Source organism: Humulus lupulus, chromosome 1 (genome assembly GCF_963169125.1).
Source record: "Humulus lupulus chromosome 1, drHumLupu1.1, whole genome shotgun sequence".
Classification (NCBI taxonomy): Eukaryota; Viridiplantae; Streptophyta; class Magnoliopsida; order Rosales; family Cannabaceae; genus Humulus; species Humulus lupulus.
In genome coordinates, this window is record NC_084793.1 from 173524805 (window position 1) to 173551973 (window position 27169).

At 41.9% G+C, this 27169-nt stretch overlaps 1 protein-coding gene across 1 annotated transcript; it reads left to right on the forward strand.

Moving 5' to 3' along the window:
• The first annotated feature begins 20009 nt into the window (after positions 1-20009).
• LOC133824645 (uncharacterized) lies at positions 20010-26959 on the forward strand. The gene is made up of 5 exons (XM_062257599.1): positions 20010-20040; positions 20543-20883; positions 23199-24042; positions 24141-24632; positions 26256-26959. The coding sequence occupies exons 1-5, from the start codon at positions 20010-20012 to the stop codon at positions 26957-26959; spliced, it is 2412 nt and encodes an 803-aa protein (XP_062113583.1).
• Positions 26960-27169: the final 210 nt, after the last annotated feature.

Genomic DNA, 27169 nt, shown 5'->3' on the forward strand with positions numbered 1-27169 from the left:
ACTATAGGTCATAGGTCATAATAACAAGTCAGATTTATTAAAAAGATAAGTGTTTATACAGGGGTGGCAATTAAGCCCCGGACATAAGTCCGTCATACACCAGACATCACTTAGGTCCGTCATAAATTTTTGGCGACCGAGCCTACCAGACATAAGTCCATCATACATCATTGGATACCTTTGATCCATACACACTTACAACTTTATTGTACCTGAAATGTTTGGTAATACAAACATAAACTATATCATAAACTAAACTACCTAATTTTCCTTACCAAAAATTGGAATATTGGAGACAAGAGCGGGATTGAAATTCCTAAAACCAAACATAAAGAAACCTTAAGTTTCCTAAAGAAAAAAAAAAGATGAAGAGATGATCTAAACCATTGCAATAAGAACTTACTGAAAACTTTATGTTTCAAAGAAATTGAACGCCTAACCAAAAGTCACTATCACAAATTAGGATTTGAAGAAAAATGAAAGAATAATAGAAACTACAATGAACTAAACCCGAGGATACCTTGGATAGCTTAAAACCTCGATCTATACCTCGAACACCAAAATCTCACAAAAACTTACTTCCTAAGTGTTTATAAAAGCTTTATATTTGAAAGCTTTAACCCCAAAACCCTAATGTTTCTGTTTAGAACGAACTTAGCAGCTTGGAGGCTCTGAACTGTGCGTGAATGATGAATAAAATGACTGAGTGAAGGGTCCTATTTATAGAGTACAAGGAGTGAAACTAACTCCTTTTAAAATGAATAAATAAATGATTAAAAATTGAATTAATTGTTCAACAGATGCCCAGAACTCAGTCAAAGACGTTCAGGAACGAGTCAAATTTGTTGAGGGTGGTTTCTAGTTCAGAATTCTACGAAAATTCAAAAATGGCCATTGGAGCAGAAATATCGCCTAGGGTAGGCGATATATCACCCCTACCTATGCACCGAGGGTCCATGGTTTCATTCGTGCGAAGTCAACGTGTTTTCCATATCAATCATAGGCGACATATCGACCCCTATAGCTGCGATATATCGGCATACGCTGATATTTTAAACACGTTTTTGCACACTTTCAGAATACTTGAATTTGTTTAAACCACTTTGACTGAGTAAAAGGTGATCCTAATAGATGAGGGAAGGTTCTAGACCTTCTAGATCTATCCTTTAATAAATTTATTCATCGAAAATCCTTAATTCCTTAATAAACATACACGTGACAAGTGTCACGTTCTTAATTATTCTATCTAAACCTTAGGTTAAAATAAATATTATTCTTAGGACTAGCTATATTAATCCAACCTTATGTTAAAATTAGTATTTCTAAACCATATGTTAAACTTATAAAATCCATAACTATTTCTATGAGTTTCTAACTAAATCCCGGTTTGACCAATATCCACGAAAACTAAAATTCTACAGCTACTACTACTACTACTACTACTATCTAGCTAAGTAAAATTCTGGGACGCTACAATTCTCCCTTACTTAGAAGAATTTCGTCCTCGAAATTTACTCACCAAACATCTCAGGATACCGCTCCCATATATATTCCTCCAATTCCCATGTCGCCTCTCTTTATGTGCTATTGTTCCACAAGATTTTAACCATACAGACACTTTTGGACTTTAACTCCTTAGTTCCCCATTCTAGAACGCATATTGGCTGTTCTTCATAACTGAAATCTTGTTTTAACTCTAGAGCCTCGTAATCAAGCATATGGGATGAATCTGATATGTATTTTCTCAACATCGATACATGAAAAACGCTGTGCGTTTCAGCTAATGATGGCGGTAAAGCCAATCGATATGCTACATGCCCTACTTTGTCCAATATCTCAAAAGTACCTATAAACCTCGAGCTTAACTTTCCTTTCTTTTCAAAGCACATAATCCCCTTCATCGGAGAAACTTTGAGAAAGACTTGATCGCCTACTAAAAACTCAACAGTTCGCGTCTTAGCATTGGCAAAGCTCTTTTGGTCACTTTGAGTGGCAATCATTCGTTGACTTATCTTTTCTATTCCCTCAGTTGCTTCTCTTATAGCCTCAGGTCCTAAATATCATTTTTCACAAACTTCATCCCAGTGAAGTGGTGATCGGCATTTCCGTCCATATAGCATCTCATAAGGTGCCATGCCTATCATTGCCTGATAACTATTGTTGCAAGAGAATTCTATCAATGAAAGATACTTGCTCCATGATCCTGAGAAATCTAAAGCACACGCCCTCAGCATATCTTCTAATATTTGTATGGTGCGTTCTGATTGACCATCAGTTTGAGGGTGAACTATCGTACTTAGTTTTAACTTAGTGCCCATTGCACATTGTAGACCTTCCCATAAGTTTGATGTGAATACTGATCCTCTATCAGAGACTATCATCTTTGAAACTCCATGTAATCTCACTATCTCCGCCACATAAAGCTTTGTGTACTGCTCAGCATTATAAACTGCACTTACAGGCAAGAAGTGAGTAGATTTTGCGAGTCTATCTACTATCACCCAAACAGAGTCCTGCTGCTTGGTGGTCCTTGGTAATCCCGTCACAAATTCCATCACTATATCTTCCCATTTCCATTCAGGAATCTCCAATGGTTGCAAATTTCTAGCGGGTCTTTGATGTTCTGCCTTAACTTGTTGACACGTAAGGCATTTTGCGACAAATTCTGCTATGTCTTTCTTCATCCCTGACCACTAGAACATTGTCTTGACATCATTGTATATCTTGGTCGATCCTGGGTGAAGTGAATATGGAGTAGTGTGCGCTTCCTTCATAATACTTTCTCTTAATCCTCCACTTTCTGGCACACATACTCGGTTCCTATATCGTAGCATGCCTTCTTTTGTCAAGGAGAAATCAACATTCTCTAAGCTCTGCTGTGCTGCCTTCATCTTAAGAAGAAACTTGTCTTCTTGTTGTTTCTCCTTTGTTTCCTCCATTAGTGTTGACTTGATCATTAGGTCAGCTAGTTGTCCAGTTATTATCTCAATTTCGAACCTCTTAATATCATCTTGAAAGTGTTGAGCTATCCCCTTAAGTGTTGACAAGCTTCCGTAACTCTGCCTACTAAGTGTGTTTGCCAGGACATTAGCCTTTAACATTTGAAAGCTTTCTTCACACTTCTCTGTCCATTCAAATTTTTGTTGCTTCCATGTCAAATTTGTTAAGCGTGTAGCTATTTTGGAAAACCCTTCAACATATCGTCTATAGTATCCTGCCAACCCTAGAAAACTTCTCACCTCCGTGGCACTCTTGGGTTTGGGCCAGTCCTTCACTAATTCGATCTTTGCTGGGTCTACTTCTATAACTTGTAGCTCATGTACTTGGGGGAGTAAGGGTTTTCATCAAAGAATTTAAATTTCATGTATTGAATTATGATGAATTTCTTGGTACCTTCTTCTTTGGTTTTGTACTTCTTCTCAAGAGCTTCTTAAATCTCCTTTGTCAATGTAGTATTTGTGTATAGATCATAGAGAGGATCCGATAGAGCATTGAGAATATGGCCTTGACATATTAGCTCATCTTCATCCCTTTTCTTCCTTTCCCTGATCACTTCTTAAGTATCACATCCTTTGGAGCTTCCAAAGTCTCCAAATCGTTGTCAAGGATGTAGTAAACCTTCAATGTTTTGAGAAGAAACTTGATTTTGTCTTGCCAACGCAAAAAGTTTGAGCCATTGAATCGATCTAATCTCACTAGATATTGTGACATAAACTTGAGGGCTAAGATTGAGGAACTTTCTTCTATAGTCTTTGTTTCTTTAAAAACCTTACAAATAGACAATATTTGATACAAAACTTAGGTTTGGGTTACAAAATTTTGATTGTTGGGATTCAAAATTTAAACCACGTTTTGTATATTACAACTCAAAGAATTAACCAATGATAATCTATACTATAATTGAATAATAATACAAAGAACACAATACAAGTAAAACAAGTGGTAGAATTGACCTTTGAGTTGAACAACTTTGATACATAAAATCACAAGTCTATGATTTTATGCGACTCACAAAATTTAACAAAGGCTTGACACAAATGAAGATTTGTTGTCCGAAAATCTCTATTCCTAGCCTCCTCCTTGAGATTGCTTGAATCTACTACAATAGAATGAGATTGGGATTCACAAGCCTTGAATCTTCATGTAAGTCAAACTTTCTTGATGAAGATCTTGGAGAAAACTACTAATCTTGAGAGCTAGAGAGAGAGAGAGAGAGGTGAGTGACCAATACACCAATTAAACTCAAATGACCCCTTTAAATAGTATAGGAACCCTCATTAGACTCAACCAATGAGATTAGAGCATTTTGTTTTGAATTTTGCTGCCAATAATATGTCACTGTATGGTCTTGTATTGAACTCCCAAGCAACGTCAGGTGATGCATCGCCATAATTCAGGCTATGCGTCGCCTGTTGTAGGTGCTTCACGGAACCAATGACGTGTCGCCTCCCAGAGGTGATGCAAAGCATGTCCCACTAACTTGGCACTCCAAAACATGTCTCAAAACATCTCCAAATTCTCCCAAAATTTTTGGGTACTCTTATATACTCCAAAGAAACACTTTGGACCCAAAAAATGATTTATAAAGGCCTATGCCAAAAGTTAACTCTGAGATGTTGACTTTAATGAAACTGTTATGGTTTTTTCACCTCTTCGTGCCTAACCAATTTTACTATGTATTTATCCAATCGTAACAGAGGATACCTAGTGGGCATGACCCGAGGAAAAATTCCGACAAGATTGATTTCTTTTGATTAAGTCTCCACTGTCCCTAAAGACGAGTGAAGACTTAGGGGGGCAAATGTTGTCCTTGTTTTCACCATGTGACACGTGGCATAAATTAAGAGTTATTAAGGGTCCATGGAAGCTATTTAAAGCTCCCCAAAAGTTGTTTAAGGCTCCACAGGAGTTGAGTCCTGTTCAAATCACTATTTGTTACCACCAGAGGAGTACATTCTCCGAAGGCGTTACCTCTTGAGGACCTTGTAATCACCTCCTCCGAACTTGTGAGAACTCTTCTCTGAAGTAGGAGGACAGTTGTCAGGTGTCAAGCAAATAGACACCCTGGATAGCCTTCTGACACCTACTGTCATAGAGATCATGGTGTCGATTTCGTACAAGAGGCAAAAAGGACGTCCCACAATGTCGCCTGACATGGAAAAACATCTAGCTACAACACTGACAGTGTCAGGGGCGTTTTCCCCCAACAAAATACGGGGTTGAACTTCCTCATTGTTGACCCTTGATTTGGCCAATGACATGGAGTCAAATATACGACAAAAGATAAAATGACAATCAAGAAAGATAATCTAATGGAAAAGAAGAAAACACCAAGGATCTATAGTGGTTTGGCCCTAAAGAATGCTAATGACCTACGTCCACTTAGTGCTATTATTAATATTGAATCTCAAAGTCATGATCAAAGAACTAGGGTTCTTGAGTTTCACAAACCTTGGAAAAAATACAATGAAATGATGGATAATTGCACTATAGCTCTCTTTCTCTCTCTATCTTAGCAAAAGGATTCAGGGATCAAAAGTCCCTTCCTTCAGCTATTTCATGTATATTTATAGGCTCAAGGAGGGTTACATGGGCCAATGGGCCTTTACTTACCTTAACAACCGTGTATCAAGGTAATAATGAGGAAATATTCAATGCAATTATTATAAGATTACAACTTTAGAAGGAAACAAATCAAATTATACGACTAGCCTGGTCGTATCTAAAAGTTAAGCCCCGACATAGCGATATGCCTCTGGTCGATAGTCGAACAACACTTCTGCCACGTGTCAACCACGTGTGAGAAATCCCTGCCACATCATCAACAACCGTATTTTGGGTAAACATTTCCCCCCCAAGTTTATTTATTGCGACCAGCAATAAGTAAACTTAGGAAATTGACCCTTCGAATACCCCACGAAATCTGTCAGAGCCGCCCGTGCTTTCTTGAAAAAAGTGATCAATCATGTCCAATCAAGTCTTTTCGGTTTCCCAATAACTTGTCTGATGGCTATTACACTTCCCCATGCTTTGAAAAAGGTAATTCATGATTACTTCTTCTACCGTGTCGCAATCACTATAAATAATACCCCAAATCCACATTTTTACTTTTTACTTTTTACTTGACATCTCCTCTCGGAGAACTTCCGTCTTCAGAGCCCAGAAATTCCCAAGAACTCACATTAGGACTCTCGAAAGCTTTCGTGTTTAGACTCCGTTCTTTATCTAAGTAAGTTTCACGAACTTCTTAGACGTTTGAGTTGCCATGCAAAACTGTTTTTTGTGCTTATTTTTATTTCTGAACCTTTGCATGCTCTTGGCTGAAACTGTTATGGGGATTGCGTGTATATCAATAGATGTTTGATAGGGTAGTGAAGTAACATTTCGTAGGAGTTAGGAGCCAGTTTGGTAGTCAAGATTGTAGATTTAGGGCATAAAATCGAAGTAAAAATTCAATTTTTAGGCTAGTTGAAAAACTGGGTTTTTCCCTCCCCTTCGGAGTCGAAAAAGCTTTTTTCTCGAAATTTTTTTTACTTTCGCTTTTCAATCTGTTTTTCAAACTGCTTGTATAAAACTTAGTGTTTTTGCTAGAATGTTGCTGGCCGTATAAAAGCTTAACTTTTATACGCGAGCAACATTATTATAACTCTCGACACAGATTTTTAGGCTTTACGTTCTCACCTCCCCCTTTTCTCTGTTCGCATCTTTTCATGCAAGATCTGTGGGGAGGTGAAAGGCCTATCGACGATGACTTGCTTGCCTAATTACTTGAAGATGAGGAGCAACCATCACTGTTGATACCAAAAATTCCTTTTTCTCGAACCCCACCCAATAGACCTCAGTCAAACCTTCCATCCATGGGTAGAGTAAAATCCACTGCCTAGAAAAAGAAACCTTCCAACCCTTCAAATCAGCCTGCTCCTCAGGCTGGAGTTCCCTCGACAAGTGGTCGGGAAAGAAATATCCCTAACTCCAACATCCAAACTCATGCTTAGCTTCAAAACATCGTTCAACCAGATATTGAATGGTACGTCGCACCTTCTAGTCGAGTTACGATTAGGATGATCGCTAATTACATTGAAAAATATGGACTTCCTGGGGTGACCTTAGTCCAACCCACCAAAGACTAACAGGCAAACTTGGTTGGAGGCGCTGCGAACTTGCCTGGAGGCGCTTCCAGCGCCTGGTCGAGGTACCACATCGAGGCAGGAGCGATCCTGCCTCTTCATCCTTTTTCCAAGGGGTGGCCAATTACTTCGGGGTCGCCCCTTTTCAAATAACTCCCAATGAATATAGAATGCTTGCTGCACTTTATATCCTCTATAGCCATAAGAAATGGCCCGTCCCCACGCCACATGAGGTCAACTACCTGTTCGACCTAAAATCTAACCCCAACCAGGAAAACACGGGGTTTTTCAACTTCTGTCACCAGGAAACAGGTCGCACTTTCCTGACTGACACCACTTATATCTCAAACGTGGGGAAGTACCATTTGGAGTACTTTCTGTTGACGGTAAGAACTCGTCAACGATTAAAGGTTAGAAAACTTTTAACTCTATACTATAGAAAGCTTTGAATCAGATAGAAAGAACTCTAATCAACAGAAGAAAACTCAGGCAACAATGAAAACCAGGATCATATATTTCTTAAGTCTCTTTCATACACTCAGTTTTTCAACCCCTTAACCTGAGGGGTTGGGGCCTATTTATAGGGGGCTCTATTGGCCTCTGATACAAACAAGTCCCGGATGACAGGGACGTACGCAGGTACTCTGATAGTGTAGTGGCTCAGAGCGTAGTGGTGTCTACCCTGACAATGCGAGAGTCGTGGCCTAGGACATAGTACTGTCGGCTCTGGCGTATGGTCGGGGGTGTCCAAGTGGTACCACTACTCTTCGTACAGGTCCGTACCACCACTACTCCTCAGATGCATATGATAGGGTCGTGCTTCTGTACTCTTTACAAACGTACGCCTCGTGTCAGCGCATGTGTTCTGTACCCGGTCGTCCTCATCAATCCCCGTTCAATGCCCAACGTTCGTTTGGCATACCAATAAGGTACCTCCAAGTGGTCCCCATGCCTATGTCAAGGAGGCTTCAACCTATCCGTATCCTGAGAAGCCAAGGCACCAGGGGTCGGGGCTGACTTATGCAGGTCACACGGACACGAGGCTTGCGGCATGGGCGCCGCAACAAGGCCACACCCTCGCATAGCGAGGCTGGCCCTCTTCCCTCAGGTGTAGGCATGGCTCGGGATACGGGCGCCGCAACAAGGCCACACCCTCGCATAGCGAGGGTGCCTCACGTAGCGAGGCTGGTCTTCTTCTCACGCGTGCAGGCAAGGTGAGGCCCGATGCCTGAGGGGACAAGGCATACGCAGATGGCCATCCGAGGACCCTCGCATAGCGAGGGTGGCGTTCGGATCGGTAAGTGGCTAAGGGCCCTCACATAGCGAGGGTGGCTCTCTTAGTCCAATTCCTTCAACGCCGTGTGATATCCTTGTCCCCTTGTGCGTGCAATAAGTAGCATGTAGGATGCCTCGTAGCATAGAGCTTCACTTGTAAATAAAATTCACAAGGGAAAAATTTCCACATTTACACTTCCCCCCGAGTCTATAAGTACACTTTTAAGTGTGTTTGTAGACTCTCTCTATTTCCCTTGCTTGACAGGTACGACCAACCTTGGGGGACTTAGCCTTGGAAAGTTTCCCAATGTCGCTCGAAGAAATACGAGGTGAGGCTTGGAGCTATGTTTCTTTATAGTGTCCAAAGAAACACAACAGCCACCTAACACTTGAGGGATCCATGAAAACTCCTAAGATTGCATAAGAACCAGTCATCCTCAATCGCGGATCCCAAGGTTACCCATACTCTTGATCTCCACCATTCATAGGGAGATAGATCCAATGGTTAGGGAGCATTGACTTTCCCTATAAATACCCCAAGGCTTGAAACCACTTCTCCACACCAAGACTTGCCTAGCCTAGTGGCATGCTCTCCAACTTATTTTCAAGAGTTCAAGGGTTCTATCCTTCTCCAAAGCATTCTTGAGGTACCCTTTCTTTTATTTTCGTTATTCATTTTCTTTTTTCTTTTTTTTTTACATAATTTTTTTTTTTTGTTTCCTTTTCTTTTTTAGCTTCGTGGTGACGCTGGGCATTCCCTTGCTCCTACGGTCTTGCCCCTGCTCCTTCGCAAGTCTATCCTTGCACCCCTTCAGCTTCGTATTCCCACAGGTATGTCTCCTTCCTATGTATGGGCTGATGGCCTTCCCACTTGGCCATCAGCCACGATCACCCCTTAGGTGTCCAAGGGCCTCGTCAATGTAGTCAGATTCGTGAACAACTTGGTCGTAGGATAAACTAAACACCACTGACATGGTCGCGAACAACTTGGCCTTCACACAAGGAGGTAAAGTCTTTGTACCACTGGTCGTTTATCTTTCTTCAATTTTTTGTTGCATTTACCTTAGAAATTTAATGCATTTCAGGCCCATGGTTGCGACCAGAGCCTACTCTGGACATGGAGATCCGATCAGCCCTCCTGGCCAGCATGATCGACATAGAGAAAAGTGTCAAACAGCTGGTCACAGAGGCCAATCTGAGACTGGTCGGCCTTTTGGCCCCTCACCAAGATGTGAGGGAGTCAACAGCGGGGAGTGCCACTGGTGGAGAGGTTCCCAAGCAGCACCCAAATGTGTCACAACCCCCTCTGAGGAGGGCAACTGGAGTGACAATCAGGGAACCCTCCAGCACCTCGCGGGCTACTGCTCCCCCCGCCCCAACAAGAAAGGGAAAAAAGAAAGCCACTGAACCTCTCGAGCCCCTAGACGAATCTTCGAATGAGAAAGGTACTGATCTCTCGCTCTTAGATAGTTTGCCAATTCCCTGTCACTTGTTTAACGAGGACGGCAATTTTAAGTACGCTCCCAATTTAGATTCTGACTTCTTCATGCCAGAGAGTGAGTGTAACACTAGTAGAGTATATAATGTAGCTACCAGTAATGATAGCTCGGGTATTTCACTTACAATTTTCTTTGTTTCATTTTCTGACATAACATACTCAATCGTTTATACTGTCTCACTGTTCGTGTATTTGCTTTTCTTACCGACATGGACTCCGAGAATGTGTTCGACATATACAGTGCCCCCAAGGCTCCTGAAGCTCCTTCGAGCAAGAAGAAAATGAGCAAGCGACATCTCGGGGAAAGCATTAAAGGGCCTCCAGCTAAGAAAACTCGTACTGCAGACCCTCTGGTAGACAGAACTTCAACAAATGTAACACCACCTCCTTCTCCTCTCGAGCAGCAAACTCCTCCTGCTCCTGTCGGGTCGACAACTTCTCCATCGGCCCCAACCGACCAGACTCAGCAGGCTGCTCCTGCTTCTACAGGGGCGACATATCGAGTCGTGCCCTAAGATTGGTCAAAGACAGAGTGGCCAAAATTTTGAAGCACGAACATTGCCGAGAGGTGATGGCTATGACGGAGACGATGGACGTCGACCAGATCTTAACACGCACATTAAATGAGTTTGCTAGTGTAAGTTATCTTTTTCTGTGGAGACAGCCCTTTTATACTCTACAGTTAGTTTAACTTTTGCTCTAATCGCAGGCAATGCTGACCCTTACTGTCGGCCGGCTCCGCTCGGGTGCCATCAGCGAGCAGCCCAGGGCTTTGGAGAAACGGCACGTTGAAGAATCAAAGCTGCCGAAGTGAAATACGCTGAACATCTTGAGGCAGTGCTTGAGGAGAAGAACAAACTGGTTGAGGAGTTAAGGGAGAAGTAGGCTGCTCTGGATAAGGTCGTCGAGCAAAGAGACAAGTTCAAGGAGTCTAACCGCGACAACTACCGCGAGGCTAAAAAGCTCGAGGAGGACTTGACCATGAGCAGACAATAGACTACAACATTGGAGGGTCGGATTGAGAAGCTTGAAAAAGCTAACACAAGCAATTTGGAAAGGTACAAGAACGTCACAGTTAAGTTTTCTATGACTTTTGGAAACACAACCAAGAGGCTGATTTAAGCTATCTTCCCGAGCGCACAAGGCATGCTGAGATAGCCCGCTGCGTTGCTTGATTGGCGGAAGAAGAAAGAGCAAGGGTACCTGCCTCGCCCGAAATCTCCTTGGCCACTGGCGTGGACGGGGCGGACAATGAAGCTACAACTATCGTCGACCAGGGCACCCCTCAAGATCCTCCAGCCTCGTAGTCTGCTATTTTTCTTCCTCTTTAATCTTTTAAGTACAGGACCTACGAGTTGTGATGTAAAGACACTTTTATTTTCTAGTTGAATATTTATTGCTGCACGGGCAGCTTTTTCTTTTAATTGAACAATTACATCCGAGCAGCGACTGCTCACGGTGTAAAAGGATCCATTTTGATATTATAATATATTTGCATCTTATTATAACATCTGTTCACATGACCGAACTTAGCATAGTACTTTGGTTTGATTTAACAAAATACAAAATTTTGAAAAATACTCTAAGTACCCTAGCATGCTTTCACTTATTTTTCTCATGTGTTTACATACCTTTTGATATGCTTTACTTACTAGATACCTTATGTGCTCCCCAAGTGATCGAGGAGCTTTAGGTCCTTGGTCACTTGCCTTGACCAAAACCTGTTCGAACAATACTGCTCCGAGCAAAATAACTAAAATTGTAATACAGCAAAACAACACACGTAATGAGCAAATACTTGTCTAAAATACAATAATTGGCAAGAATGACTGGCTGCGCACAGTCCCTTATATTTCTCGTAATAAATGGACAAAACATGTCTGTATGAGTGATAAAAAAGATCTTACACTTATAAGCGATTAGTCACATAAAATGACCAACCCTTTTTCATAACTTGTAAAAAGTAAAATTAATAGAAGCCAATCCTTTAAGAAGGATTGTTCATTGATAGTACTTGCGCGGGTGTTCTCCAATCCAATAGCGAGGAATGAGATCTCCATTTAGGCGAGCAAGTTTGTAGGTGCCTGGATGGAGGACTTCTTCAATCTGGTAAGGCCCTTCCCAATTAGGTCTGAGTACTCCAGTAGCTTGGTCGCAGGTGTTTAGGAAACCTCTTCGAAGTACTAGATCTCCGACATTGATTTCCTTTCTGGCACTTTAGAATTGAAATATCGGGCAACTTTTTACTGGTACGCAGCTACTCGGAGTTGGGCTTGTTCACATTTCTCATCGATCGAGTCCAGGGATTCCATCAATAGCTGGCTGTTCGAACCTTGATCGTACGTTATTTTGTGATGCGAAGGCGGATCTAACTCAACCAACAACATAGCTTCATACCCATAAGCCAGGGAAAACGGGGTATGACCTGTCACTGTTCGGTGGGAAGTTCTGTACGACCAAAGGACTTCAGGCAATTGCTCTGTCCATACCCCCATAACTTCTTCCAGTCTTTTCTTTAGAGTATCCTTTAGCATTTTGTTGACTGCTTTGACTTGTCCATTTGCTTGGGGATGAGCGACTGAAGAAAAGCTCTTGATAATACCATGTCGTTCGCAAAAGTCCGTGAATAAATCACTATCAAACTGCGTGCCATTATCCGAGACGATTTTCCTTGGCAATCCATAGCGACAAACAATGTTTTTGATCACGAAATCCAGGACCTTCTTGGTCGTTATGGTTGCGAGCGGCTCAACTTCGGCCCATTTAGTGAAGTAGTCGACGGCAACCACAGCATACTTAACGTTGCCCTTTTCTGTGGGCAAAGATCCGATTAGATCTATGCCCCAAACTTCAAACAGCCACAAACTTTGAATCTGTTTAAGCTTATTAGGGGCTGCTCGTGGGATTTCAGAGAACCTCTGACACTTGTCGCACCTCCGTACAAACTCCATCGAGTCTTCATTCATCGTGGGCCAGAAGTATCCTTGCCTTAGGATCTTTTTTGACAAGCTTTGCCCCCCAGCGTGGTCTCCACAAAAGTTTTCGTGTACCTCTTTCATCAATTCTTTGGCCTTCTCTTTTGAAATACATCTAAGGAGTGGCATTGAGTATCCCCTTCGGTACAAGATTCCATCGACCAGGATATACCTAGCAGCCTGCCGCTGAAGGGTCCTAGCTTTGTTTCTGTCCGTTGGTAACACACCTTGCGTCAGATACTCTATATATGGTGCCATCAATGTATCTGCCATCTGGATCACCATAGTGGTCTCCTCTGCTTCGATGCTTGACATAGACAGCTGCTCAATCAATACTATATTCAGAGTATCAGCATCCTTTGCACTTGCTAACTTGGACAAAGTATCAGTATTGGAATTCTGGTCACGAGGTACTTGTTGGAGAGTGTATTTGTCAAACTGAGCCAATAGATCTTTTGTTTTGTTTAAATAGGCAACCATCTTTAAACCTCGTGCCTGGTATTCTCCCATGACTTGATTCACCACCAGTGGAGAATCACTGTAGATGCCGAGCACTTTTATATTCATGTCCCTGGCTAACCGCAACCCAACGAGTAATGCTTCATACTCGGCTTCGTTGTTAGAAGCAGTGAAGTCAAACCTGATTGCGCAATGAAATCGATGCCCTTCCGGCGTTCTCAATATCACTCCTGCTCCGGCGTGGCACTAGTTAGAAGAACCATCTGTAAATAATTTCCATGAGGGAGCTTGGTTTTGAGACTCGGGCTCATTAGGCTCTTCAGTATGCTCGATATCTGTAAGTTCAGTGAACTCTGCAATGAAGTCAGCCAGGGCTTGCCCTTTTATCACTGCTCGCGACAAGTAAGATATATCGAACTGCCCATGTTCAACTGCCCATTTTAACAATCTACCTGCAGCCTCTGGTTTTTGCAGGACTTACCGTACAGGCTGGTCGATTAAAACCACGATTGGGTGAGCCTGAAATTAAGGTCGTAGCAACCTGGAGGCCAAAATTAAGGAATAGGCTAAATTTTCAATGGGTGGGTACCGCAGCTCTGCTCCAATTAGCCTCTTGCTTACATAATAAACAACCTTCTACACGCCTTCTTCCTCCCTTACTAAAACGACACTAGTAGCATATTCCGTGATCACCAGGTAGATGAATAAAGTTTCCTTATCAACTAGTTTTGATAGGACCGGTGGTTGCACCATATGATTTTTCAATGCTTGAAAAGCCTGCTCGCACTCCTCCGTCCATTCAAACTTTTTGTTGCCTCAAGTAGATTAAAAAATGGAACGCACTTATCTGTTGACTTCGAAATGAATCTACTGAGAGTGGGGATTCTTCCAGTTAAACTTTGAACATCCTTAATCTTCGCTGGCGATTTCATATCGATCAGGGCTTTAATTTTCTTGAGATTGGCTTCAATTCCTCTCGAGTTAACTATAAATCCTAAGAACTTCCCTGATTCTACTCCGAAGGAGCATTTAAGGGGATTCAACTTCATCTGATATTTGTTCAAGATGTTGAAGCACTCCTGCAAATCCTTTATATGCCCTTCTACCTTCTTCGACTTGACCAGCATGTCGTCGACGTAGACTTCCATGTTTGTCCTGATCAGTTCTTTAAACATGTGGTTGACTAGTCGCTGGTAAGTCGCACCGGTGTTTTTCAAACCGAAAGGCATTACTTTGTAACAGTAAAGCCCTGTATCAGTCCGAAAGCTAGTGTGATCCTCATCAGGGGGATGCATACTAATCTGATTATACCCGGAGTATGCATCCATGAATGAGAGAATCTCATGCCCTGCAGTGGCATCGACCAGCTGGTCGATTCTTGGGAGTGGGAAACAATCTTTGGGGCAGGCTTTATTAAGGTCTGTGAAATCTAGGCACGTGCGCCACTTGCCATTTGGCTTGGGAAGTAGCATGGGATTAGAGACCCACGATGGATAAAACGCCACCCTGATGAATTCATTCTCCTTCAGCTTTTCGACTTATTCTTTTAAGGCCTTTGATCTATCTTTGTAGAGCAGCCTTCTTTTTTGTTGCACCGGTGGAAAACTCTTGTCGATGTTCAGGACATGGCTGATGACTGCAGGGTCTATTCCGACCATGTCTTTGTGCGACCAGGAAAAGACTTCCTGGTTCCTCCTTAAAAATTCCACCAGTGCTTGTTTTGTTGTTGTCTCTAAGTTTTTACCGACTTTCACAACCCTAGTTGAATTTTCTTCATTGAGTTGGACCTCTTCAAGGTCCTTGATGGGTCTAATTTCTTCCTCAAAATCCCCAAAGTGAGGATCCAAGTCTCTATCCTCCTTTGGGCAACGCCCTATTTGGTGACATTATCACCTGAGTGGGCCTGAGCATCAATTGTCACTTGCAACTCTTTTCCGGGAACATCCCTCAATACACCCTTCTTTGCCTTGGTGATCGAGGCGTTGTAGCACTCCCTTGCTTCCCGCTGATTTCCCACCTTCCCACTGTCTCCTACAAGATGTGGGCCTCCGCAGATGGTGAGTAAAGTGCTTGTCACAGGAGCTGGCTGTAGAGGTGGCGAGCATTGGCATGCAGGCGCCTACTTGTTGCCACCTTAAGCCTCTCGCTGAGACCCTCCTGCGACTCGCACATATCTTTTTAAATGTCCCTGCCTGATCAGGAACTCAATCTCATCTTTCAACTGGTTACATTCATTGGTGTCGTGCTCGTAGTCGTTGTGAAAATGACATAACTTTGTCGTATCTCTCTTGGAGATATCTTTCCTTATAGCTGCGGGTCGTTTGTAAGGCACACTTGAGCTGGTCTCCTGGTAGACTTCAGCTCAGCTTTCGACAAGGGCCATGTAGTTAGTGAATCTCGGCTCGTATCGATTGCCTTTGGGGCGTTTACTCTAAGAAGCTGAGGGTTCATTGTTCGCCCGTTTTCCACCATTCCTACCATTGCCATTCTCGTTGCCCTTGTTGTTGACATTGGGCTTTTGCAACCCATTGGCAGCTTTGGCGGGTTCTTCCTTATGCCCCTTGTCTTTTGTTGGCGATTTCCCTTCGTTGGCAATCTCATCTTCGAGCTTGAAATATCGATCAGCCCGATCCAAAAACTCTTGGGTACTTCTTACCCCATTCTTTCTGAGTCTAATCCAGAGGGGTGAATGGTGCCTAACCCCAGCAGTTAGAGCCATCATCTTACCTTCATCGCCCACTGTCTTGGCTCCAGCTGCTGCTCACATGAAGCGTTGGACCTATTCTTTCTAGGGCTCTCCCTCTTTTTGGCGTATCTCGACCAGCTGGTTGGCCTCTGTGGGGTGTACGCGACCCGCGTAGAACTGTCCGTAAAATTCCTTTACGAACATCTTCCAAGATACTATACAAGTAGGAGGGAACTTAAAGAACCACTCCTGGGCAGTGCAGATAGTGTCGTAAGAAAGATTCGGCAGCGAGCATCTTCTGACACTTTCTGTATATCCATTTGTATCTCAAACTTATTAATGTGAGATACTGGGTCTTCGTACCCGTCAAAGTTCGGCAATGTTGGCATCTTGAACTTACTGGGGGTTTCAGCCGCAGCAATCCTTTGTACAAAGGGGGTGCCCCTCCTCCTATCATACTCGATATGGGACATTCGTCCTCCGACCAGTTGATGTACTGCTTGGTTCAGAGCATCAATTTGAGCCTAAACAGCTTCTGGGACTGCTGGGGCCACCGGTGCCGGGGAAGCGTACTCGTCGTGCCTCTCATGGCGGTCATTAAGTATGTCCCTTAAATCATCATCTCTACATCTCTGCTCGCTAGCTCCTAGCCGACTAAATACGTTCTGCTGCGTGGGTTTCCCCCCAGAGTTGTGGCTAGCTGGCCTATTTTCTCTAGGTGGGGGCTTCTTCCTCCACCTCTTTCCTCATTTCTCCGACCAGCATTTCTTCTGCCGAAATCAGCTTCATTATAGTCATGGCCATCTCTGAATTGTGGCTGACTATGGTGTGACCAACTGTTCACGCTATTTCCTCCTCGGGCTGGCATTTCTCAAGCATCAGGGGGAGGCCTGCGCTGGTCATTGGATCCCTGTGCATTGTTATGCCGCGGGGGCCCCTGACCGCAGAGCTTGAGTCGGTGTTCCTCCTGTTGGCAGAAGGATGCTGCCCCCTGCTCGGTAGATTTGGCTCTTCATCCCCGAGGCGTCTAGGGTTACAGGGCGGTTGCCTTGCCCTATTCTGCCTCGGGCACTGGGGATTGCCTCGACCAGCCTGAGATGGATGCTGCTGCTCAGGATCCTTTGGTGGGACATCATCCTAAGCCACATGCGACTGCTCCGGCCATTGAGGGATTACTGGCTGGAGCAAAGGGCTTGGATTGGGACCTCTTTGAGGTGGCGCATTCGATGGCTGATCTGGCTGGGAGGTCGGCACAGCCTGACTCCTAGCCAGTTGAATGGCTGCTTCAAGGGCGGCCATGGCATCCCTCTGCCCACGATCCATTTCCGCTTTCTGCTCACTCAGCTCCTGGTGCTGGCGTTCTATTTCTCTTTGCTGCAGCGCCATTGTCTCCACAACATTCTCCTGATTGGCCCTCAGATTAGCCAACTCATCTTGCAGCACTCCCAATGTTGCCCTCAGTGTTTCAGAATCTAACTCCTCCTCATCAAACTCCAAATATGGTTCATTCTCGGCCACATTTGGGGGAGGAGTTTGGGATGGTGCAGCGCCAGCAACCTGTCCAGTCTTCTTAGATGTTTTTGCCATTAGATTTTCTCAAAGTTTTTTGTTAAACTCTCAATGAAAGCACCAGAATGTTGACCCTTGATTTGGTCAACGACACGAAGTCAAATATACGACAAAAGATAAAATGACAATCAAGAAAGATAATCTAATGGAAAAGAAGAAAACACCAAGGATCTATAGTGGTTCAGCCCCAAAGAATGGTAATGACCTACGTCCACTTAGTGTTATTATTAATATTGAATCTCAAAGCCATGATCAAAGAACTAGGGTTCTTGAGTTTCACAAACCTTGGAAGAAATACAATGAAACGATGGATAATTGCACTATAGCTCTCTTTCTCTCTATATCTTAGCAAAAGGATTCAGGGATCAAAAGTCATTTCCTTCAGCTATTTCATGTATATTTATAGGCTCAAGGAGGGTTACATGGGCCAATGGGCCTTTACTTACCTTAACAACCGCATATCAAGGTAATAATGAGGAATTATTCAATGCAATTATTATAAGATTACAACTTTAGAAGGAAACAAATCAAATTATACGACTAGCCTGGTCGTATCTAAAAGTTAAGCCCTGACGTAGCGATATGCCTCTGGTTGATAGTTGAACAACACTTTTGCCACGTGTCAACCATGTGTGAGAAATCCCTGCCACGTCATTAGTAGTCGTTTTTTGGGTAAACACTCGTATTGGGCCCACTGAAATACGTTGGAGCCCACAAACTTATTAAATATCGAATGTGGCTATTTATGTAATAACAAACCTCCATTAAGAGTGAATAATTGTAATAAGCTCCAATTAATGAGCTTAATTATCTCAGTTTCCTATAAATAGAGCTAAGGCACATACTGTAAAGGATCCGATATAGATTTTTCAGAGTGAGCAAAAAACGCTGCCTGAAAACTAAGAGAGCTTGAGTTATGCAAGTTCTTCATCATCGTAATACAAGTGACTCATGGACTAGGGTTAATTAATAACTTGAATCACGTAAATCCAATGTTCTATTTCTTTTTCCTTAAGTATTTATCTTATTTTAGTTGTTGGCAAAAAAACAGTCAACAGTTCTAAATATTAAGAGAACCAATATTATGAAATATTGATCTAATGCTTTGAATTTTTTTCGTTACTTGGAAAATTTAATCAAAGAATTTTGGTGTCACTAAGTTCTTACGTTTTCAAAAATAGTAATAAAAAGTATTTTAATCTTAAACATGACAAAACTAATGTTTGGTAGGATGGATGGAGAATAAGGAGGATGGAGAGTGGATGAAGAATGGAGAATATAAGGGAGGGAGAAGAAAGTTATAATTCATTTATGGTGTTTAGTATGAGAGATAGATCGATAAAAGGATAGATAAGTATATATTTATGAAATTATATTTTTTACCATTATAATTATTTTTTAATAATATTTCAAGAGGGTATAATTGTAATTTCAAACAAATTATGAGGGAGAGTAGGAGCCATTCCATTAATGGAAGGATTCCAAATGGGAGGTTAAATAGGATTTACTATCCTCTCTTTCATTCAATGCCTCTTACCAAATAAGAGGATTTATAATCTCCTCTCATCTCTCTCCCTCATCTTTTCTCCATCCACCCACTTCTCCCTCCAACCAAACATAGTGTAGAGCTTGTCATAGTATGCTTTCAAGAATTTGTTATATTTTTTCTTGACTTTTTTCTCTACATCAGTACTAACTCAAGTAGTGACATCTTCTTCTTCTAGTGGCACCACCATCGTTGATGAGAGATTGATTGTCAAACAATACTTTGGTGAGCGTCATGGTCACGAGACAGGACACGACCAAAAATTGAAGGGGATGTCTAGCAATAGTCAATCTCATCAAGCATCACATTGCATGCCTCAGTAACCCTCACATTGATAGGTACCTCAACTTAATGTTTGGGAAAATGGCATCTTTCGTGCAGACCTATGACCATAGGCGGACCTACCTATTACCGAGGGGGGCAATTGCCCCTGCTAACTTTTCCAAATCCCTTTTAGTTATTTGCTAAAAATATAAAACTTTAATGCCAATTACTTCAATCACGTGTAGTGCCCCCCCTCAAATATCTCAAAAAGTAACTTTCTACATAAATTAAAAATAATAATATAATACTTAAAAAAAATAATAATAATATAATAAAATAAACTCTTAAACTTCTATCAATACACATCTTTCCACTCACACCACCTTTTTCTATCTATCACTAATCATTATCAGACTATCACACTTCTCAATAATCCTACTACTCTCTCTCTCTAATCTTTATTTTTTTTTTTTATCTTCTAACATATCACTTATCAGTTCTTTATCTTCTAACACTTCTCTATAATGCTATTTACTTCTAATCTATTCCCTGTACGAATCTTTTAACTCAAAGTCTCAAAGACTAAAATCTAAACCTACTCCAAGACTCCATGACTGGATCTGGGACCACATTTTCAAAAGGTAAGTTTATAATATATAATATAATATTTTACTTTTTAGAATATTTGATGCTTAGACATTGGAGTTATCTTTAATTCTTTATCTACATTGCAATTGTCAATAGGTTTTAAATAGACAGTAATTTTTTTTTCAGTTAGTTTCAGATGAGCTTTGAATTGAAATGCATGCCCATTTTTCTTATTGTTTTGGAAAATTTATTTTTGATTACTTATCCTAAAAAAAGCCAATAAATTGGACAAGAATAATATATATAAATATAACAGATCATAGATTGGATTTATATTAATAGACAAATTGACATTAATTTATTAACAATTAATATATATGTAATATGTTTATGTTTATGTGCTATATATATATTTGCAGCTTTATAATTATAATTATGCCTCATTGTCCATGTTTCTTCTATAAACAAATTATTCAATATAGACCATTATTAATATATTTTACAGATAATAATTTCTTGTTTTATAAATTTATTTTTATTTCATATTTGAAACAGGTATGGAAAGATATTATAAAAGAATTGATCCAAATTTATCACATCCTCCGGCACCGAAAGTAGATATTGATTGCAGTACAAAAAGCCATTGCAGTACAAAGAGACATTGCATCTCAATTGATATGAGTGATCTTCCTATTGATCCTGGACTGCGAATTCCAATTTCAGATTATAGCCTGAATATTCAAGATCAAATTCGAAGACATTATTTGCAGCAAGGGCCTTGTCAACCAAAAAATCATAAATTTCTTTCGAAACTTTTTGGAGGCGTGGAGCGTCGGTTCAACATTGAATGGTATGATCAATTTCCTACTTGGTTAGAGTATAGCTGTAATTCCCTGGTTACCCCAGAACAGTTACGGTGAACGGTGAACCGGAAATTTGACCCGCTACCCGAGTCCTTTGGTTAAAAACGTGATCTAAGTGTTATTATCAGGTTAAGGTAGAAAACCAGTAAAAAGGAAAGGGTACATTTTATTAAGTAAATAAACTGCTCATGAGCCTTTCAAAATATTTACAAGTGGTTCGTAATACAAAAGAGTCGCTACAGTTCCAAATTTACAAACTCCGCCGGCCTAAGCGGCAAAAATAGGGTAAACCCCTAGTCCCTCTGAGAACTCCTTGACCGTGGCAGTCAAGCGGCCCTGTATGTACATCACACCGCCCAGGCTCTCTACTCAAGGCTGGCCAAGCTTTTCCTTTCCTTTACCTGCACCACATAGCACCCATGAGCCAAGGCCCAGCAAGAAAACACAATAAAATATGATATAATATCAACAACGATCATAATAACCATTCAGGACCATCAGCCCAACAAATAGGTGACAATAGCCGAAAGTCACAATAATGAGCATCGCTCTCTTTAGCCATGTGACGATAGGGTCGCCAGGGCTTAATTGATAAGTGTTTCATTCATAAGTTTGTTCAGGACAGGTGCATGGTGATTGGTCACCAACATAACCTTCCTCACGACTCTAGAGTCGAAACTATGGACAACGTCCCTTAGCCACGTGACAGACGGTCACCGGGGTCATATACCTTGGCTATAGTCATCTGGTCGTGGACCAGGCAAGCGCTTATAAGTTCTTCGACCTTAGGGTCGGTCCCGCATTAATGTCATAGAGCCATTCAATGCGTGATCGTCGACTTTAGAGTCGGTCCCTGACTAGTCAGTGTCTTAAACAGGTAATCAGCATTCATTAGCATTTAATATGCTATCCACGTTCACATATATCAACCAACAAGCCTCAATATCAAACCATGTATGTCATATACCTGTATAGGGTGCAACTGTATCGATACACTGTTTTCTTACCTCAAGTTCGAGCGAGAAGTATGATAAAGACGACCCCTGAGAACGATCGATCTTTTAGTTCCTTAGCGATTACCTAATCACAACCAATTATAACCTCCATTAATGAGAATCCACAATAATAGGGTCTTAACCTAAGCACCACCCTCGGGACCTCGAAACATGCCCACACGGTGAGTAGAATCGATCCCGGGCCTTAAGGATTGAAACCCCAAGTCAAAAACCCTTAAAAACACTCAAAACGGGGTTTGGAAGGAACAGGGTAGCGCTACAGCGCTCAACCCCTAGTGCCACAGCGCTCTACTCAGAACCTCCCAAAAGCCAAAAACCCTCCTGAGGAGCGCTATAGCGCCCTAGGGTGGGCGCTGTAGCACTACCTCCAGCCCAAAACATCCCTGAACCGACCTTCTTCATCTCCTTCGTTTCTAACTCGATTCCCAAGCTTCCAAAGCCTATTCTTGATGCCAAATGAACCCAAAAACCATCCCAACACACCCCAAACATCACAAGCATGGGAACCCTAGCCAAAACTCCCAACAAAACCCATGAATTCACCCTAAACATTTCAGCTGCAAAACAAAGCCAAAACAGAGCAAACCAGAGAAACTATGGTTAGAAACTTACCCAAAGCTTGGCTTATGATGGCCTTCAATAGTGGAACACACTCCCAAACTTCCAAGGCTTGCTTCCCAAGATAGAATCCTCAAAGTTGGCTAAAAAACCACAAAGAACAGTGAGAAAAAGGAGGTACGGGAGAACTCTAAAACATACTTTGTTTTCCTTCACTATTTTCTTCAGCCAAGAGTGTTATATCTATCCTAGGGGTGAAATGTCCATTTTACCCCTAGGTCAATTAATGGTTTCTAAAGACTCCCAAGGGCATTTTTGGTACTTTCCTCCTAACTCGTTAATCATAATTAACACTCTCTAATTCCCGCTATTCTCAATAATCATAAACACCAATAATTCACATCCTGTTACCCTTTATCTCCCGGTAACGCTCTAATCATCAAAATCACCCCGAGACTCAACCCAAGTCCCGACACTTAAACCCGTTGTGACTAAACCGCTAATCACTAATCTACGATCGTCTCATGTCAAACAGCTCGAACAAACCCACATCATAATGTGGTCTCAACATATATATCATCGACATGCATACAATTAACATTATATTATAATATAATTCTCATAAACACACATAAACACGTTTAATGGCATAATTAAACAATTATGGCCCTCTCGGCCTACAAATCTAGCCGTTAAACCACATTAGGGAATCCGGGGCATTACAATAGCATCGATAAAAATTCCGCATTTTGTCTATATTGTTATCTTTTTAAGCAAAATAATGGAAAACAAGGTGGTGGTGAGATATTTGTTAGTAAGGGTTTTTCAAATTGGAAGAAAATAGAAACATTTGCAAATCATGTTGGAAAACATGATAGTTCTCATTACGAATGTTACAAGAAATGTGAAGCCTTGATGAATGAAAAACAACAAATTCAACACATTTTTGTCAAGAAAAACGACAAAGATCGAAAAAGTTACCGTGTTCGATTAACTGCATCAGTTGACAGTATTCGATTTCTTCTACGACAAGGTCTTGCATTTCGTGGTCATGATGAGTCTGAAGATTCTAATAATCAAGGTAACTTTCTTGAACTTTTAAATTTTTTGGCTGATCATAATGAGGAAGTTAGAGCTGTTGCTTTGAAAAATGCTCCTGAAAACCTTAGATTGACTTCCCCAAGGATTCAGAAAGACATTGTAAATGCATGTGCTATTGAAACAATTGATGTTATTATTAAATACATGGGAGATGCTGTATTTTCTATTTTAGTTGATGAATCTCGTGATGTATCTATGAAAGAGCAAATGGTTGTAATGTTTCGTTATGTGGACAAGAGAGGGTATGTGATTGAACGATTCATAGGCATTGAACATGTTCCAAATACAACAGCAATCTCACTAAAAATAGCAATTGATAAGCTATTTTCAAAGCATGGGTTGAGCATATCTAGACTACGAGGTCAGGGATATGATGGAGCTAGTAACATGAGTGGAGAATTCAATGGTTTGAAGAGTAGTATCATGAAGGAGAATGAATGTGCTTCTTTTGTTCACTGTTTTGCTCATCAGCTTCAATTCGCACTCATGGGTGTAGCCCAAAAACATGATTTAATAGGTATTTTCTTTTCTTGTAATTATATATTAATACTTGTTATTTAATAAACTATGTAACTCTGTTTCCATTTAATGATTTGTATTTAATAAAAAAATTAGGTACTTTTCTCACTGTGGTATCCAATGTGGTGAATATTGTTGAAGCATCATCTAAGCGTCGTGACATTCTTCGAGAAAAACAAGCTCAGAAAGTCATTGAAGCCTTAAAAAGTGGACAACTTTCAAGTGGAAAAGGCTTAAATCAAGAAAATGGGATTAAGCGTCCATGTGATACACGATGGGGATCACACTTTGGCACTTTGGTAAGCTTCACTATCATGTTTTCATCTATCCTTGATGTACTTGAGGAAATTACAAATGATAGTTTGAATAATGACCAAAAATATGAAGCATCTATTATGTTACAAGTGGTGCAATCATATGACTTTGTGTTTAGTTTTCATTTGGTAAAAAATATACTTGGAATCACAAATGAGTTGTCGCAAGTCTTACAAAAAGGTGATCAAGATATTGTGAATGCCATGGATTTAGTTAAAGTATGCAAGGAGCAATTACAAATAATGAGAGATAATGGATGGGATTCTGTTGACGGTGAAATCTCGTCAACAAAATTAGGTCGGAAAACTCAAAGGTAAATGCGGCGATCTCTAGATAAGAACTTAGAATTAACTTATGAAAGGATAAACACAGATGAACAATGGAGTGAAAAAATGTATATTTCTTAATGGCCTCTGCATACAATGAATTTTCCAACCCCCTTTCAGGTGGTCTTAGAGTTCATTTTATAGTAGGCTCTAATGGCCTTAGGTACATAGTGGTCCAGGGGACCAAATGGTACATACGTAATGTGTCAGGGGAGTGGCTCCAGAGGTTGTAGTCGTACACCCCGTACAGGAGCAGGTGTCAGGAGGATGTCTCCACTACTTGTCTGTATCCATGTCTGATGCGTGGTGGTAGGCGTAGTGGCGCAGGAGGTAGTGGTGTCGGCTCTGACCTATGGTCGTAGACGTACGGACCATAACTCCTATCCTTGCATACCCACTCCTGGCGTTCCCACTACTTGTCTGGTAGGGGTACTATATCCGTACTCTGACTTCTTTAGGTTTGTAGGTACATTCCATATTCATGCGTGTACCTTGCCCCTTGCGAGTATTCTCACCTCCAAGGCCATGGGCACGGGACCATGGGGCCTAGGTCATGGGCGAGGCCACGGGCGAGGCCATGGAGGAGGCCACGGGCGAGGCCATAGGAGGAGGCCACGGGCGAGGCCATAGGAGGAGGCCACGGGCGAGGCCATAGGAGGAGGCCACGGGCGAGGCCATAGGAAGAGGCCACGGGCGAGGCCATAGGAGGAGGCCACGGGCGAGGCCATAGGAGGAGGCCACGGGCGAGGCCATAGGAGGAGGCCACGGGCGAGGCCATGGAGGAGGCCATGGAGGAGGCCATGGGCGAGGCCATAGGAGGAGGCCATGGGCGAGGCCATGGAGGAGGCCATGGAGGAGGCCATGGGCGAGGCCATAGGAGGAGGCCATGGGCGAGGCCATAGGAGGAGGCCGTGGAGGAGGCCATGGAGGAGGCCATGGAGGAGGCCATGGGCGAGGCCATAGGAGGAGGCCATGGGCGAGGCCATAGGAGGAGGCCATGGGCGAGGCCATAGGAGGAGGCCATGGAGGAGGACATGGGCGAGGCCATAGAGGAGGCCACGGAGTGAGGCCGTGGGGCCGAGTGCATGGGCGAGAGGGGCCTCACGAGGCTACTGAGCCTTGGCACCTATGCCTTGCCAACGTGGGCCACTCGGCATCGACTCCACGAGAAACGAACCCAGACTCGTGTTGTGATGGCGCGATGGCTTCCCGAGACGACGGTGGCCTTAGGGCCTTGCCTCGGCCTCATACTTTCTCTTGATGAGATTATGAGCATCAACAACGCGTATGAGTGCATCTTGACCCATGAGCATGTCAGCCTTGCGCGGGCACGTCGAACCTCACTATGTGAGGGCCCTGTGCACCTATCCTCTTGCAGTATTCATTGTGGCCCCCTAGCTTAGCAGGGCCAAACCTTGTGGCTCATAATGTGTTGTTTCTCAGGAGATGATCTCCTGTATTCAACAAGGCCTACAGGCTCGAGCCCAATAGCATGAATAAGTGACCTTTATCCCTAGGTCCTGACCAGGGACTAAAGAGTTTTTATTTGGTGGATTTTTGGCATCCACAGATTCCTTAGTAGAAGAAGTTTCTAAGTTTTGTGTGGAATTCAATATCGATGTTCTAAATATGGATGGAATGTATTGTGCTCAAGGAAAATCACGACGTAGAGCTCCGAAGCTTACAAATTTTCACTATTTTCGTACTGATTTTTTCAACAGTGTGATAGATTTACAACTACAAGAGCTAAATAGTCGTTTTAATGAGGCTAACACTGAGTTGCTACTTTGTGTAGCATGTTTGTCTCCAAATAATTCTTTTGATGCTTTTGACAAGGAAAAGCTAATTCGTCTTGCTCAGCTCTATCCTCATGATTTTTCTACAGTGGATTTGAGGGTACTTGAATTTCAACTTCAAACTTATGTTGATGATCTGCGTTCACATACTGAATTTTCAGAATTGAAAGGAATTGCTGACCTTTCAAAAAGATTAGTGGAGACAAATAAACATGAGGTATATCCATTGGTATATTTGCTTATTAAATTGGCATTAACACTCCCAGTTGCAACAACTTCAGTAGAAAGGGCATTTTCAGCTATGAACATTGTGAAAAATCAAATGTGCAACAAAATGGGAGATGAATGGTTGAATGATAGCTTGACTGTGTATCTTGAAAAAGATATATTCAATACTATTGACAATAAGACTATTATTCATCGTTTTCAAACACATGAAAACTCGTCGAGGACAACTTTAAATATATGTGTTGAATGATTGCTTTATTTTGTTAACTTTTTGGAATATTGAGAATGCTTTTTAAGCATCGGTTTGAATGAGTTTGTAATCAATATTAACTTTTTAAATATTTACACAATAAATAATTTTTATTTTTATTTTTTTGGCATTGAGAAATTTTTTTTGTTAGAAATTTTTTTTTATGCCCCCCTAGTATCAAATCCTGGGTCTGCCACTGCCTATGACCTA

What these genes read in the sequence shown, in the direction of transcription:
- LOC133824645 (XM_062257599.1), top strand. Translation starts at nt 20,010, where the DNA reads ATGACTGGATCTGGGACCACATTTTCAAAAG. An exon ending in AGTATAGCTGTAATTCCCTG is followed by an intron (nt 20,884 to 23,198) that starts GTTACCCCAGAA and finishes TATCTTTTTAAG; the next exon opens with CAAAATAATGGAAAACAAGG. An exon ending in CCAAAAACATGATTTAATAG is followed by an intron (nt 24,043 to 24,140) that starts GTATTTTCTTTT and finishes TAAAAAAATTAG; the next exon opens with GTACTTTTCTCACTGTGGTA.